Source organism: Pleuronectes platessa, chromosome 2 (assembly GCF_947347685.1).
Source record: "Pleuronectes platessa chromosome 2, fPlePla1.1, whole genome shotgun sequence".
NCBI lineage: Eukaryota > Metazoa > Chordata > Actinopteri > Pleuronectiformes > Pleuronectidae > Pleuronectes > Pleuronectes platessa.
The window spans coordinates 13,022,807-13,040,950 of record NC_070627.1 but is presented as its reverse complement, the minus strand read 5'-3'; the positions used below and the strand labels follow the sequence as shown (position 1 = coordinate 13,040,950).

Sequence of the window (18,144 nt, the reverse complement as noted above, 5' to 3'; positions counted from 1 at the left end):
GCCTGATTATCCGAGTAGAATGACATTCAGTCATTTTACTGCTATGGGGAAAAAATTAATTTCCTCTGCAACAGTGTTTAGAGATAAATCAATGTTGTGATGTTCCTGGAAGGCAGGGATGCCACAGTACTTGGTGTTACCGGTATTTCACAGTTTTCAGGCGCACACTATTAACAAAACTTGCTTATTGGCATCCAATGTCTTTTTAACATTATTAACATTGTACAAATTACAGGACGCATTACCACGGAACTTGGTGGAAGAATGAGGCATGGGTCAGTGAGGAACCTCTTAGATTTAAATATAGATACGAATCCGGATTTTGTTTTTCACTTTCTTTATCACTGCGAGGTTGAGTCAATCTATTTTTGTAGATCTCTCAGAGAATGATTTATGGATCCTGATTGGAAAATCAAGCTTTTACACAGCTAATATCAATGAGCCTGATTTATTTATGTTTTTAATTTGACTGTTGGGCCTTGGTGGAGGTATGCAGCCTTCTGAATGCCATTCTAGTTACATTGCAAAAGTTCCCACCGTCAAAACAAGTATTTTTTACTAAATATTACTTTATCTGGGAGCCATTTTTACAATTTCTGTCCCTTTATAGGCTTCTACTACGCTACATCACCTCATGTAACTGAGAGTTTTTATTATATTTATTAGTGTGTGCAATTTGAAGCAGTTTGATTGAATTTAAGGGCTCTACTGGGCCTTGGCGGAGCTCTTCAGAGTGCCATTCTAGTTCAGACATCAAATATTTTTTTGTGTTTCAGCAGTAGTGCCCATGTTCATCCAATAAAATGATAACAAATATCCAGTTTGTAAACTACCAGGGTCAATTTATTCGAATGCCTCAAAATAAACTGAAAGAGTCTAATCTAACAAAAAAAATCAAAGTAAGCAGACCACAGATATTGAGCCAACACAAGTCTTTGCCTGTAGATTCCACGTTGCAATCGGTAGCACCAGAGTTATCACAAATCTATTACCCGGAGAAGACCTTTTCACACAATGGCCTCCCCACTGTAAGGTGAGCTGTATCATCACTGTACCTCCTTCATATTTATCCATCGCAACCTTGTAAAACCGTCAGTGTCCTGCATGAATGACCTGGTCGCTCCCATAAAGAGTTTCACTAGAATAAAATAAATCTTTTACAGCCATTTGCAGAATGATCTGGCATATAATGTTGTAGAAAACCCAGGCTTCTTTTACATTTGTTCAGCTCGTCCTTATAGAGCGGCAGGGCTGCAGCGGGAAAGGCACAACCACAAGGATTATAGTCATTCTGATGGATGGCAAGGGGACAGATTAATCGGCTGCTGTGCAACCCGCACTTATCTGATTTAACTGCTGCTCCTCCCTTTCTTCATTCTTAAAAGGCGGAATTATCTCTCCAGCAGCAAATGAGATGTAATGTGTGTTTGAATGGAAAATTAGCCAAAAGATAACCCTCTTCTACAGTTACCCTGAATAGAAAGTGACCTGTGTAGCTCCTGAGTGGCTTCGGCTCATTATGTCACGTGTCTCTGAAGTGACAAAATGACATTTGTTCGGTTGATGACATTTGCGCCCCAGCTCTCGTGATGCACAGGCCAGCCAGTTATCAGGAGCCATTTATTTTGTAACTTCCTTTCATGCTCGGAGTGAACATCTAATCTGTCTGCACTCGGCTGGAATAATGAGTCTGTTGTTGTTCTGAGATATGTCACTCAGGTTTAGCAGGCTTCTCCCATTTTTTCGTTTTGTTGTTGTGTGAGGATGAAAATTGTTTGATCGAGTTGATTGAGTGCACAGACTTTTATTTGCTTTTTGTAAATAACCTTACCCATATCAGTGTTGTATAGCAAGGAGTATTTCTTCCCTTACACGCAGGATGAGTCAAAGTCTGTGCACCTGTGCTCGTCGGTAAGATAGAGCTAAAGCAGCAGGAGAGCTGCCGGTGCCCTGGCCATCCCCGCTGTCCACAGCAGAGACTGTGATCCTCGCCGCTGTCGCCAGATCGCTTACGCTTAAAGAAGTTGTCGATAGTTTGTTCTGATTTTCTGATTGTTTGGGGTCAATGTCGGTCTATCTTTGGTGTGAGAAGTATTTGCTGAAAAGCTTTTATATATTTGCCCTCACTCGGCTCCGTTCAGTGGGTACAGGGCGGGGATAAGACTCAGGGTGAATAAGAGTTTAGAATCGTGACTCTTAAAGACAGAAAAAAACCTGTAGGCGAATCTTGCACTGAGCAGAAGTAAAATTAGGTTCATAGTTAAAAAACACACTATTAGTAAATTCGGTTAAAATATAAATGCAAGGTTTTTTCATATACATTTTAAAGACTTTTGTGTTTTACAACAATTCACTCGAGAAGAGAAAGGGAAAATGGGAAGAAAGTATAGATTGAAATTGCCCACTGGAGAACAGGGATAGTTCTGTGTCTGGAATTTTTATGTTGTTGGGAGCTTACATAGTACTCTTACTTTATTGGTTAGGGAACTGGTAAATGTTTGAAGCAACTGCAGGCATTTACTTCAGACAGCTCTGCCTAAGAATATATATTTTCTGCCAGCCCAAATGGGATGGGAGTGAGGCATGATCAAGTGTACAGTTGCCTCCAGTTTGTACTATATATTTCAACAATATTTCCCAGAAGTGTATAAATGTACATCTAACCTGAGTTTTACTTTCGGTTTGAGCTTCAGTGTGAAACATTTGAGAGGAATTGTATACAACTGGGTATTACATGGGAACTAAAGCTGCTTGTGAGGCAAGTGATATAAGTTCACATCCTCAGGCTGGTTCATACACATTTTAAATATACTGGATTTCATTTGGCAAATAATAATATAGATTATTTTAACGTTTGAGGAAATTTTGAAATGTGATATAGATGATAGTTCTGTTATTTGGTCAGAAAGTGAATTTAGGCCTATGGATCCAGATGTTTTTTAATTATTTTTCAACTTTTCAGTTCCATCATGCATAGTTATTCTTGCAATATTGGCTGACATACACTGATAATGATATCAGATAGTGTTTGGCAATATGGTGTTTTGGCTGTAAAATTCCAGATTTAAGCTAGACCTTTATTCTACTGTTATTTTCACATCTGAACTATGCAACACTGACTTCTTTTCTCTGAACCCCTGCTTTGGGCTTTAGTCAAGGTAGCCGATGTCTCAAATCTCGAAGCTACTGTAGTTCCCTATCTCTCAAAGTTGTTATGTCTTCATGTTAATTATTTGGTTCTCACATATTGATTAAGGTTTTAACTCTCAGCAGGGTTAGCCTTGGAAGCAGGATGTTTATACAACTGGGGATGATTGGCTGCAGTGTTAGAATCAAAAATATAATTTTAGCTTTAACCTTTAATAAAATTATCCTCGGTCTCAATAACCACAAATCAAACGGAAAAGCAGTGAATTGATTTTTCCTTCTACATAAAGGCTTAACAGATCATTTTGTACACAAAGCTCTTTCTATTTGAGTATGGCAAATGCACTTTATAGAAATCCCTTATGTGCAAGCAGCTTTCTCCTGCCTTATAGTATTAGTATTGCATTCATAATAGGCTCTGTTCCAGGGCATGCAATATTGGAGTTGTTCTGGTACAGACATATTGGTAAGTCTAAAGCCATGACTGACTAATTTAATCCTGCTTGCTAATGCAGTCATTAGTCAGAAATGCAGTTCATATCCATTCCAATGTTTTCCTGCAATCCAAAACTGATAAATCCATAATCTTTCAGGTGGTGTTAAGAAGACAATTGATGTTAATTTAAGTCCCTTCACAAAATGGAGGGAATTTCCTGGTGCACTCTTTTCCTATTTTCAGGGCATATTCAGTGGAGAGATGGATGAAACAAATACTCTTTATATGTCTGCATGCCCCACAGCCATGTTTTAGGATTGTGCTCTGGTTGACGCGGAAAAACATTTCAAAATAATCCTGAATCAGGCTGTCTTTTTTCTCCGAGGCACGAGGGCGCCCAGTGTCTTTGGCTGCAAGGTGTTTATACATAGCAAGACATAAAGCCACCATTGATCCCGGGGTGTTGTCGTGAAGAGGAGTTCACATATCTTTTTTCATGAGCCAGTAGCAAAGTTGCCCTATATCTGCGGGGAATTGGATCATAAATATTGTGTTAACCCAGAAAAGTAAAATTCCATGCATGCTTCCTTGTTCCCCTGATCCCTCAGCTTTTGTTGTTGCATTGGCCCATTGTACCCGAGAAGAGATCAAGGGGACCCCTGTCGGTTGTGAATTATTCCTTTGTAGAAGCGCTACTGTAGGGGATAGAGGATTAAAAGAGCAGACAGTGGATGGGGATTCTACAGGAAGTTGGTTTGAAGCACACACTGCACATGAATTGTTTAAAGTGGACTATTTTCTATTGAATTGCGTAGATGGTGTATTTATTTAGCTATTTAAACACAGATGTATTTATTCTGTGTCGATTCTCAATGCTAGGTGTAGCGCTGCAGGAATATACCTTGTTTGGACATTTCAATCATATATGGACAATTACCACTGAATGATGAATTTCCATTGTGTTTACATGCTTTCCAGGTGCTTTAGTGCTTAGAGGGCCCTGCAGCCGAATTAATATGAAAGACATTGTCTTCATACTCTCAGTTTCCATTATATGCAAACTGAGCTGTAGCCGTCATGTTGTCAGTGTTTTCAGTTCAGTTTGCGTAACAACCACTATAGGTGATTTGGGGTTCTTGGTCTACATTTTTTATAGACTCTTGTGTCTTCTGTTTCTGCAGGAAACCATGGACCTCGACGCTGGGAAGCCTCATATCCAGAATGTGCTTCGAAAAACCAATCGCCTGTGGACATTGCAGATGAACAAGCTCTGGTTTCAGAGGAGTACCAGCAGCTGGTGTTCGACAAATTCAGCACCGAGTCCTCCAACCAGACCACCATGAAAAACACTGGAAAGACAGGTATGCATCAATTTTTTTTCTTTAGTCGCTCGGACTTTATAGTAATGTATTATTATTAGTAGTAGTATTGTTGAGCATTTGTGCAGTGGAGTTTAGAGTGCTTCACAGCAGACATATAATCTGATTATATTATGAGACAGTAGAAATGATAAAACTGAATTGAATGGGTCTGTATACACAAATTATTTAAAAATGAATAACAAAATAGATAAATACGAAATGAATGGGTCTGTAGATTAAATTTAAATTATAGTACCCAACAAATCAAATTACATAGGTCAGCAAAATCTCAAGTTCCAATTTCTTTGTGGGGGTAATGATTTATTATTTATTTCAAGTTTCACCAGGATGTGTAGGGTGCAACACAACTGTTAAGTTCATGGTCCTTCTCTTTAACTCATATTATCTCTGGTTGTTTGTGACCATTACAGGCAGTGTTGCAGAATTAAAGGATCTTACTGGATTTTTGTATCAATCAGTTAAGGTCCCTTTTGATTTCCAGGTATTAAATTCACATACTTAAAAAAAAATGTTTTAATCCATAAACAGATTTAAATATCCAGAGAGTTTAACACTCTGCAATACATATTCACTTTATGGTAAAAATAATTGTTATCCAACCAACCCTAGTTTAAATCAAACTAGTGGTTTTAATAAATCCTCTATTATTTCCCTTCATTGTGCACTGCTCTCACTTTCTCTCTCTGTACACATTCTGCTTGCCTTGTTTACAGAAACATTGTGAAGCTTACTTGATTAACTGGTACTTCAAACTATTGCCACATTGTTTTTACAATCAGCAAATCCATGGGCTACTGGTTCAAAACCCTGACCTCAATTGATCTCCCCTGCTTTTTGTGTGGTTTCTCTCAGAGTAGTGTTATCTTTTGCATATGATCATAATGAGAGTTGTTAGCCTCCATGACAACCAAGGCCACTGGGACAACGGCGCAACGCTTCATCTGCTTATTTACAAAGATGGAAAACAACACGGCTGGCTGTAATTTTACTGCACATGCAGTAGAGAGGGAATTGTAGATTGTTAAACACTGTGGAAATCAGGAAAGTGGAACCACATCACCACACAAATATTATCATGCAAAGACCCTTTAGAATAGGCCAGCAGAAAATTATTTTCATGACTTTCAGAAATCCATTCAATATCCTCTGGTCCTAAACCAGCATTTTTATTTTGGTTTGTTATAAAATTGTTTGTTACTTCTCATGTTATCTTTCAATGAGATGACCAGTGGAAAATATATTACATTACAAAGATACAATTTATGTTTGAATATAATGTGTGTTCCTGACCTGTCATCACATTTAAAGTGGTTGGATGGATGGAGGGTTTGATTGATTGATTGATTTGCTGCTGCTCTTCATACGGTAGAGCAGCAGCCGAAGTTGAGAACAAGGTCAAAAGCAGTGAACAAACTTTTGCTCAACCTTTATTTCTAATGTTGCTTTCGATTCACTTCACATTTAAAAGGTGGCTACACCTGTCTGAGGATGCTTCTCTTTAAGACAGTGTTGGTTATTGATTGGAACAGGAATTCGTCCTTCATGTTCTTGGAAAAGAATTTCAAAGTTTTGAATGCTAGACGCTCTTCTCCAAATGACTCTTTGAAATCGTCTTCTGTTTTCCCCATTACGACTTTAAAATCCTTGATATGTTTTGTGTTGCAGCAAGGTCAGCCTCCCCTTTTCATGCACCCTCCTGGGCAGCCTTTATTTTTGAATTGTTAAGTCTGCATGGATGACGTCGAACAAGATTAATTTTATGCAAGCCTTTTGTTGTCATTGTGCGGTCGTCAATGCACCGTGGCCCTTAGGAGCTGAGAAGAAGTCCTAGTGACACTTGATTCATTTAACACCTGACTGCTGTCAACTATCAGTTTTTTCTTTTTTAATTCAGCATAAAGAAACTCAACCATGAAATACCTCTTCAAGTTTGGCTGACATACTTCACACATTATGTTCTTATTTGCCCATCTCTGCGGTTTAATGGGCTTTTCTCGAGGGGTTGCAGCCTATAAGTTTGATGCCTGATCATCTGTCAAGAGGAGTCACATTATGTCAGTTAAATCATTTCTCTTTTTCCACTTCATCATTGTAAACAATGCAATGCGATACAACAACATGCCACACTGTGAACTTTCACAAACCTTGGCTTATAAAAAGGCTGACAGAAATGGAGTGAAGAGCGGTGCGACTCTATTTTATTCACTGCTTCAGTGTTCTCAGCTCTGCTGCTGACTGTTTGCAAAATCGTCGAAACTACATTTCAGCCACACACTGGTTCACCCTCCTCTATTATGTCTGAGAGCAGTGGCCATGCAGGAGAGACGCCCTGTGGTGCGCTATGATTTTATTACTTAACTATGAACAGGAAACACTTTTTATCACTCTGGCTGTCTGGCAGAGTGGAACATTTTTTACATCGCAAATGACGAGCAAAGGGATTAGGATGCGAGTCTTGGAGATAAAACCTAGATCGTGGAAGCTGTTGTGGGAGTTCAGCATGGGACATCCACCCTACAGGGGATCTGGACTTTTAGGTTAAATGTGAGGAAAATGGATCACTATTACTCTAGTTCTCACAAAACACTTAACCAAACCCTAGTTAGAAACAGTTGTGGAAGATATCAAAGTTGGAACATGCCCTTCATACCTCTTTAATCTTGATCAAATGTAGTTCCCCAACTACATTTCTCCTGCCAGTCAGTATTAATTGCGGTTAGAGTTAAAAATCTCCAAAGTTGGTCTCTCTTGGGTCACACCTTACCACCTCCGAAGATGGGGGGCTTTTGCTTTGATAGCCTTTCTGTCGGCAAGATCTCAAAATGAAATGAAAGCCTTTATTCTATTGTACAAGATAATGAAACGGAATTCAGAACCTCATTCTTATAACTGTCAATTATTAAACCCAATGAATTACATTTTTTGGGAGTGAATAGGCGCCCATTCTATCATTAGAAATGACTGTACTTTAACCTCATTCTCGGAATTTTGATTCTCAATTTTGATTTTTCTTCCGGGGAGAAAATAGCTTGTGATTCGTATTCTCGGATGTTTTACAAATAAAATCCAATTTTCAAGAATTCAATCTAGTCTGTTGAAAGAATCCAAGAAAATTGCAATCCAATTTCAAAAGTTTGCAAAAGTCAAAGCGCTCAAATCCTTCGCAGACGGGCTTTAACTTCACACTATTTAAAAGTCAATGTTGTAATTAAGAACTGAGTGAACAGATCTTAAAAGCTCATTGTGATCGATTATGCAATGGTCCCGTGCGACTCAACCCGCTTTGAGATCGAGCTGATTGGCCGCCATTCATACTGCATTCCTTAGTAAAACATTCTTCATACAATTTCAAACAACTCAAATTCATGAGGAATCGGAGGGCCCCAAGAGACTTTTGCATTGATCAAGGATTTACTTTCACACATACTCCCCTTCTTTCACAGGCTGTGATTCAAGGTCTTTTTTGCTAAGCTTCTAATTCCTGCTCTGCTGTTGGAGGGTTCAAACACACCCAGGGCTGCATTTCTAATGAGACTCCCAGGGCCGGCCAGCATCCTCTATCCTTGACTTTTCCTTGTGCTTAACACAGGATTACACTACATCAATAACAGCAATGTTTGAGACTCATTACCATCTCTGTAAATGTTTTTGCATGTTTGCAAGCGAGTTTTCTCAATTATCCTCATGTGATGGCTAGGCCTTTCCAACGTGGACGGATTTTCACTTTGACCTGATGCTCTCAGTCTTGGAAATCTCCTGCATCTTAGACCTTTTCCTTCAAGCTGTGGGACATCAGCTTAAGCGGCACTGGCACGTTAATACTGCTGGCAGATTCTTTCTTGCCTCACGACATGGGCACAGCTCATCCTCATCACACAAGGTTCTGCTCTCCTCAGATCTCCTCGTCTCTTCCCTCGGTTTTCCCTGGATCTCACACTCGTTTCGTTTTATTTTTTTGCTGTCCTGTTCTCTCTGCTATCCGTCAAGAGGGGATCTGGTTTCCCTTGCCTTGATTTCATCCATTTTCTCAGCCTGTTCATCATGTCGCCCCGTGTTTACTGACAGTCTGTGTTTGCTTGTACATTCTCATCCTCTCTCTTTGTGATATGATTAAAATTGGGCTGTCCTTCTCCAGAGACGCCAACTAAATCTCCCTATAACAGCGGGGATCAGCCGACAGAGCACCGGGTCTAATCTGGCTAATGATGTCAAACGTTGACTCGGCAGAGGGCTACACATACATTAACATCTAACCTCGGCCAGGGTATCAGAAGTATGATGATCTTATAATCATTTTTCAGATGTCATTGAAAACTAACACAGCTAAAACTCAAATCCATGAACTTGGGTACATTTATAAATGTTTTTTTTTAAGGGAAACGGACAATCTGAAGTTTTATAGTAAATCCAATTGCTTTTGGCACAGGAAAATATACACCAATAGAAGATTAATGACTTACTCTACAATGACTTTCTAAAAGTCTGAGTGTGTTTAAAAACTCTCAGAGGCCGTTGCATAATGTCATTAGTGCATGGTGAAAAATGAGTGTGGCTCAACCAAAGCATCAAAAGAAAAATCTTCACATCATCTCTAGACGAACTAATTGGGCCACAGTGCACTGAATAGCCTTAATAGCGTATGAATAATAAAAGCGAGTATTTGCAGCATATCAATTAATAAACCTAATGTTTAGACTAAATAGCCGATTCTGATAGGATCACAAGCTTCAAGTGTTAAATACAAAGTTGACGTATCCTCACAAAGACAAGTCATCTTACGGTTTTTAACTGATATGGAGATGTCTATGCTTATAACATTTTGGTCAGAGTTCAGTTTTGCTGAATTATATGCACATCTCTCACATTTTCTCAAACAGTGGAGACACGTTGCTAATACTTAATGTCCTAAATCTCTGGCTTCTTATAGGCAAGGAATATTAGAAGAAAGAAAACACAGATTGAATACTAAATATCAACTGTACGTGAATAACCTGACTGAAATATCAACAAGTTCACATTCACAAGTAAAGTGGCATGGGTGAAATCATTTTTGCAATTCTTAATATTCAGGTTTAGTTTTAAGACCAAAACTGTGGGCATTGGTATTCAGAGAAGGTTCTCACAAAAATAAAATACTTCCACAGCAAATGTTTAATGATGGAGACCTGAGGCTATATAAGCAAGTGATTTTGAGGTGACATATCATTTGAAAGTCTGTGAAATTGCACAATTTAATGGTACATTTACATCAGAGTCCAAGAAGGGCCCGATAATGCAATACAATATTAATATTCACATAAAGATTTGAATTTAATTTGCACATAAACATTTAAAGTTCATCTGTACATATTAATAAAACTCAGTTAAAGTTAATATTACAATGCATTCATCTTGTATTAATAAATGGTAGTGACAAGACGTAAAAATGCTACAAAACTGTCAGAATCTCATCTTTTTCTGCCCCTGCATATTATTTATACATTTTCAGCAGGGTGGAAACTGGTCATGCTCCTGCATAAGAGAAAATGTAAAAATGTCTTCTATTATGCAGTCAAAAGCAATGTCATTACAGCCCCGCAAAAAGCTAGCAAAGCAGGTGAATGCCATTATATCTTCCTAGTGAACCGTGCAACAAGTTAAAGAGAGAATGGCTTTGTCTGAAGCTGTTCACCACAGCATCCCACAGTCAACTGATGGGACGTGAAGGCCACAGGAGGAGGCTGGCAGGTGCTCTCTCTGAAGGGGACATCAGTGGCATCGTTGTGATTGTGCCCACCACTGACTTTGTATCCAGCGATGAAACAATTCCCCCGCATAGAGGATCTTAAAGGAGCAAACTGTGTCAGACTGTGGGTCGCCAGGTAGCAGAATACCCGTCTGCAATGTTCGCTTCCTCCCAAAGTCCTGGTCAATTGCGATTTTACAGCTTCTTGGCTCCTTTTTAAATCGCCTCCTAATGAAAGGATAAAAGCACATTGATTAGTCCGTGTTCAAGGCAGCTTAATTAAAATCCAATATTTGTCAACAAAAGAAAAGGAAATGTGGAGTTTACACGGTTCACACATACATCTTGTATTTAAAAAGACCGGAACTGCTGTGTCTTCTATGTCAAGTTTGGATTGCATCAATGATGTTTCTAATAATACCAGAGGGACAAATATCCCAGGGTGCAACAGCGACTAATAAACAGATTAAACCATGTATGGAGAAATTGTAATGACATTTTTACTATAGACAATATTTAGATGATGTTGGAGATAGCAAACTCATCTCAGTATCTGGATGAATAGGAGCGTCACAAAATTCAAATGTATTTTTTTTTTTTAATTGAGCTGTCATTGCAAAATTAGATGAGAATTTAGATAATGAGAATTAAGTTCTGATCTCAAGATAATGGGAGTAGAGGAAAACAATGAGCCACAACCGCTCTGGGTTTCAGTAGAGTCAGTGCTCTGACAACTAATCTCCATTTTGCTGCAGTTGCATGAATACACTTAATTTTCCATCTTTTTCTGAGTGCATCTTCCTCTTTTTATCTATTTTGTATTCCTCTTTGTCTACAGTTGCCGTGCTCCTGAAGGATGACTACTTTGTAAGAGGCGCTGGACTGCCAGGCCGCTTTAAGGCTGAGAAGATGGAGTTTCACTGGGGCCAGAGCAATGGATCATCAGGCTCTGAGCACAGCCTCGGTGGCAGGAGGTTCCCTGTAGAGGTAAAACATACTGTTGCTACACTACATTTTGACAAACGTGCAATGTGGGTTCTTGAGGGTCGATGCTGAATGAAGAAGAGTTGTGAAGTCCCTGTAGTCAGTAGACAGATGAGTTTTTATAGACAAGTTGACATCTCCTGAACTATGAGGTGAACAGATACAGTATATAATGGGGAATTTTCATTTGCGTAAAGCCTTGGAAGATGGAATAGGCAACAATTCTTCATTTAAATGCCTAAAAACTAGAAACCTATGTTATTTGTTTTGTTGACCAGTGTACTTATACTATCCAAAATGTTTCCAACAATGTTAAAACACCGCAACATGTATTCAAGGTAATGGGACATTTCATGTTGGTCGCCATTTAATCGCATCATGTCAACTTTACACGTGGCTGTGTCCGTGTCTGCTACAACTTCAGGGGCAGACGATGGGAGGGAGGGAAAAACACATTTCTGATCAGTTAGACAGTCTGCTGTTTTTTTATTCAACTGTCTTAATTGGTCACTCATAATTGACCAAGATCATTCATTACTATACTTGAATTAAACTTTACTACATTCCCTCATTTGTCTCATTGGCACCTGAGGTAGATATTCATCAGCAATGATGTTGAGGACAACAGCTCCCCTGATCCCAAGCTGCTTCACGATGTCCACACATTAGGCATTTAGTTATCGTTTTGATCCAGTGACCCCTCATAGATGAAGTTACATATATTAAGTTTAATGCTAAAATGAAATTTAAGACACTTTACCTTCTAGAATTGACTGACTTCTGGCACAGACTCAATAGTGCTTGAAACATTCTGCGGGTATTTTAGTCTTCACAGGTTTCGTAATGTCAGAGAGTCGATGCAGAACTGAGGCGGCCCATTAATGCTTCTGAAATCCAGTTCCAGCTCCTCTCAGGGAGGATGAGGGCTGAAGATTGTCGGAGAAAACAAAATGTACTTTGGTCATTAGCTATTTTTAGGTAAACTCCAGCTTTCAAAGGATGCTGAACGATGATGCGTAGAGACTGCAGATAATACAGACCCGAAAGAGTGGGAAGTGTAGACACCAGTGTTTTAACACGATCTTTCGAGTGCCTTTGTGAAAATGAAATACCATATTCCCAGCATGCCCCATTAAAACCTCCAGACTTGAGGTTTTCAAGAACCACAATTTGTAAAAGAAAATAATGTACATATTTCATTTATTTGGATCCTGTAGCGAGGATATAACATCAATGAAGGCTGCCTGAAAAGCTGCAGGGAAAAAAGTTTTGTTATAGAATTTAAATGAAATGAACAGTGAAGCATAATTTTTTACTTTTCTTGCCCTTGAATCTGATGCTCATGATCACATCAGATTCACCAATGTCATTAATGACAAAAGACAAAGAACAGGCAGGAAAAACTAAAAGAGAACAGAGAGTGCAAGCAATAAAAGAAAAGCTGGAAAAAATAACGGACATTGCCGACTCTTGGGGGCAGAGATATAAAGAGTATTAACTCTGACTGAAACCTTTTGGTTTTATTTATTCTGTCTGGTGGATTAAAACATAAATCCCACCCTTTGTATGTGGTGTAGAGAATTCTTATTAGTCCCTTTCAATTTTTTTTTTTTTTTTATCATTTACAATACCATTTCCATTAACTATCTAAAATGAATATGTGAATCATATTATTACATACTTTTGAGGCTTTATACAAAAACGTTTTCTCCCTCTCTATTGTCATATAATAAGCGTAAACACAACGGTGTAAGAATTGGTTGTCAATGTGTGTCTCCGTCCTATCTCCAAGCGCACAGCTCGAGTCCTCGTCGTTTGTTTCTTGGCCCTGTTCTCTGGAGCCCTCACTGCAGGCACGGGCTTTTTAATGCTGAATGGCTGAGTAATTAGATTTATTTTTTGCCACATCATTTTGTGTTCAGCGTAGTGTTAAAGGGCACCGGATTATATACAGCCATTATAAAGCTGCTGTGCATATGGCTCCTTTGATGGTGCGCTTCTAAATAAGACGATGGAATTCACTTTAATGACCAATTTGAGCAGCTGTTAGAAAAAAGCTGAGCAAGAACAAGTAAAGTGTGCCCTCCAGATGCATCGTTTATAGATGAGATGTATACGGCAGATTTGCAGCTTAGCGTGTCTTTGTGTAAAGAATTAGGTTTTTGGCTTGGACCTCTCTATGATTCTAAAGCCAATGTGCTTGAAAAATAAAAGGATCATGCTTTTTTAATACAAAAAAATAGAACATCATGATACAAAACATCTCTGCCTGTTTGTACATGGGAACACACTGATTTTAAATACACAATAAAATTACCCCAATTCCCCAAAACCTTAAGGAGAAACTGGAATGAAACCAAGGTCCAACAGTCCCCTTATAAAACCACATTCAAATTCACTATAGATCAAGATTATGAATTAGACTGCACACACTCCTAAATGTCAGTTCTCTAAACATGTCAGATCTTTTTTCATCAAGCTCAATAAACCATTCTCTGAGAAATCAAATGTTGGTAAAACATCTACAGCCCCCCCAACCCAATGTTTTAAGTGGAAAAAAAAAAACCTGGCTCTACCTTCTGTTCAAAAATCAACAGCACAGAGTGGGAGGTCGCCTTTTTTTTAATAATCCTCTTTTATCAATAAGCCAGCCTACATGTATCAAACATGGTGCATTATTTCACACTGTAGCCTAGAGGGTGAAACAGTGAAATGAAATGATGAATGATCTTACGGGGAACACGGTTATGTTGGCTCCAGCCTTCGGCCATTTTACGGCTCCCTGCTGTAAGATGTGGCATTTACATTTTTCATATTTATACCTTGACAGGATTTGATGTATTTGAGATTATATTTCATCTGACACCAGGCGTGCAGCAAACCTCTGCGTGTTTCAAAATATTTGTGCACCACGCACCGACTGATCTTTTCCAGCTTTTGTTCTGTTGTGTATATGTTCTGTTCTTGGAGAGTTAACAGCCTGACCTTGAAGGTTGAGCTCCGGGGCTTATTTGTCTCTTAAACAGAGACTGTTTTTTTCCCAATCTGTTGTCTAATGGTCTCCCCTGCAAATGAGTCACAGTCGGCCCTGAGTCGCATACACCGCGCTGCATAAAGCATTTAACTCCGAAGCGTTGATCCCACCTGCGCTGAATGAGAAAACACAGATAAATACTAATACACTATAGTTTGCCGTGCTGTGCTATGGAACAGCTCTGCATGTGTAACACGGGGGATGTAAAAGAAGAAAAACACCAATGGCGTGCTCGGGCCTGTAACTCCTGACATGACATTAATCTAACAACGGTCTTTTTCGTGGGAGTAAAGAGGGGAAATCAATGGATGGACCACCTGTTCGCTCAAACAGCACAATGAAAAATGAAGCAGTGAATTTTTCCTGCCTCGGGGCCCCATAGGGAGATCTTTTCTAATAATATATTAGGGTGTCACCAAGGTTAGATTAATTATACATGAATTACAAATCATACCTGGGAAGGGTACGCGTTTGCACACGTTGCAGCGGATGCATGAAGTGATGGAGTGAGTGTACTGAGCGTGCAGTACATTTCAGAACAGCCCTAGAAGCACTGGAAGTATATTTGCATCAGAGAGTTGAGTTTACAGCGAGGGTCAAGACATGGAGATGATGCACTGCGGAAAGCCTGTTACACTGAACTTTAACAGAAGCCCTTGCAGACACACAAACCACCGGCAAATGAGGAAAACATATTTACTGGTTTAACAACGCGCATACACTGTAAATTGAAAAACACAGTCGTCAGCCTTGCCACACATAAGGCATAACAAAATGTGCTGGTAATACAAGAAATACAGGCGCACATAATAAATACAACCTAATCCTGAAAATACCACTCAAACACACTGAGGGTATAGAAAAACGCGTCTGAAAAACAGAAAATAAAACATGAAACTAATGAACACCTCTGACTGAGCGAGTCGTGGTTTGTGGAGCATGGAATTACTGAAGTCAGGGGTGGGAATGGATCGGCTGGTAAAGGCTATATGCAATCATATCTGAAGAGTGATGTGTGTTTATGATGTGTAACTCGCAACAGCCGTCTTAGCAACAGTAACATATGGACACAATCAGCGTTAATGTATATGCACCAGCTATTTGTTTAGTTCCACTCAGCTGTTGAACGACTGTATTATCAGGATTATCACGAATTAGGTCAATGTGAACAGGAAACGTAAAGCAGATTCAGATGCAGACATTGGGCTGTGCTGCTGTTATTGGAAATAACAACTTGAAGGACACTTGGAGTTTGAATACCTCTGCCAAGGCAAACAATTCCCCGTATTTCGGATTAGCCCCGAAATTGAATGAGTTCTTCCATGGATAATGCTCTAACCCTCCACAGAATTTCTTTGAAATCATTTTTTGAAAAATCAAACGGAAAAACAAATGCAACTTAAAACTAAAATGGTACCTAGTAGAGTGTATTCCTCCACCAAGGCCCAAAAGTTTCCTTATTTAAATATACTAGATCCACATTTTTATTTTGATCTGCACCCACTAAGGATTTTTTTCTTTTTTCATCAGTGTGCCTGAATTATTCAACAAAATCAACTACAATGTTGAAAGAACCCTCATATTGCGATGTTAAAGAAAGTGAAAAAAGAAAATTCCTTGATCTGGATCCGCGCTAAACTTCACCCATAACCCAATGTTGCCTCCTTCCACCAACATTCATGGAAATCTGTTCAGCAGTGTTTGTGTAATGCTGCTCACTAACAAACACGCAAACACCGATGTAATCCTTGCCTCCTTGTCAGAAATAATAAATACAATCTATATCTACTGACCCATAATCCTCCGCTCCATTCCGGTAATATGTGAATCACCAAGTTTCATGTGACACCCACTGTGGTGATTTTTTGACACTCAATTCTTCTTGAAATTAATTTTTGCAGGGTGTTCAAATGGAAGAATCTAGGTGGATGGTTATGTGAGTGAGATAACCATCACGTGTAACAGACGGGTTTACCTGTTAAACAAGAGGCACTGTGGTAGCACAGTGGTACAGAATAAAGAAAGAAAATAGGGGCAAATTTGTACTGCTGGGATAAGAAAATCTAAGACCTGCACACACAAACTTATTTTGTGTACACTTCTTGTCTCGCCTCGGTATCTTGTTGTCTGGGGAAATCATGCCAAACATGACTTGGTTTTTTCACCTGTTTGTGCTTAAATGGGACTTGGGAATGCAGAGCAGTTTTCTGCATTCGTGTTTGCACTCACTCTGTGCCTGAAACTGAGGAGAGGAGTGCTATGGACTGAATTCAGACAAAACAGCAGCTCGATAGATGTGGATTTGATGGGCTTTATGCTCTGTAGAGAAAACTGGAGGTAAATTCTAAAGCTCAAATAATGTTTTGTTGTCTTTAAGCTTCCACCCGCTCCCTCTGATCTTTTGCGGGCTGCCATTGATTACGGGTACTCATCATTTTCAAACGTATCTTCACACATTGTGCCGTAGAACAGTGCTGTTAATAGTCTAAATAAAAACAACTCAAAACCTGGTTAAAATCGACTGCTTTCAGCCTCAGCCGTGGAGGACGTTTACTCCAAATGAGGGGTTTCAACATCACATCTCGATAGCATCCTGTGAAATGAAGCCTGCCAATGAGTGATTGAAATGGCTTTTGGCAACATTTATGTTTTATTGGCTGCTTTGTACGTGTTAAGTGATAATTGATCATTTGTTTGATAATCACGTTTTGCAATGTGTGGTGTTAACAAGAGCGGGTCACATGAGCCAATCCTAGTGAGTAAATGAAGCCTTAGGGGGGGGCAGCTTAATTGAGTAATGTAGTTAATAACATCTGAAGGGTGATGAATGGCCAGTGCTCTTTCTTGCTGAGTTCTCAGACAACAAATCAGCTTCATTAAAGTCTGCAGTTAAAGGAACTCTGAAGGAAGCTGATTAACTCAAATGATCTGGATTGAGTCACTCTGTACCTGGTTCAGGCCCGTGGTAAACATTAATGGATCCATGCTTATTCATGCACTTATTTACTTTCACTATTTACATCTGTTGTCAGCCCAGCCGACTGGAATGGTGGGGCGTTCTCGTAATTTTCTTTTGAAAGAGAAAAAAGGATTTTAATTAAATCAACATCTAGGACCTTTTTTTTTATTGCCAATTAACTTGTTTCATTGACATGAAAGGCTTTTTCGATTTAAAGAGGCGCACGACAGTGAGATGATGGACGGCTCCAAATGCTACTTTTAGAATAATTTACAGATTTTTATCAGCACTATATGTGCTATGAAACGAAAGAACAAACGAAAATCACATATATATATATATATATATATATATATATTTAGTGCACTGCAGGTAAATGTTGCACTCTGATGGTTTGTGGATCATACCCAAACAGCCTGAGCTTTGTTGAGAAATCTGAAGCGATGTTGTGAGTGATTTAAGATAATTGGGTGCAAT

General features: G+C 39.1%; 1 protein-coding gene across 1 annotated transcript in view; it reads left to right on the top strand.

Moving 5' to 3' along the window:
- ca16b (carbonic anhydrase XVI b) overlaps positions 1–18,144 on the top strand; it is a 93,393-nt gene that overhangs the window by 43,495 nt on the left and 31,754 nt on the right. The window contains exons 3-4 of the mRNA XM_053438961.1: positions 4,765–4,944; positions 11,529–11,677. Of these exons, the coding sequence (XP_053294936.1) occupies positions 4,765–4,944; positions 11,529–11,677 (329 nt within the window). The remainder of the gene's footprint in view (positions 1–4,764; positions 4,945–11,528; positions 11,678–18,144) is intronic.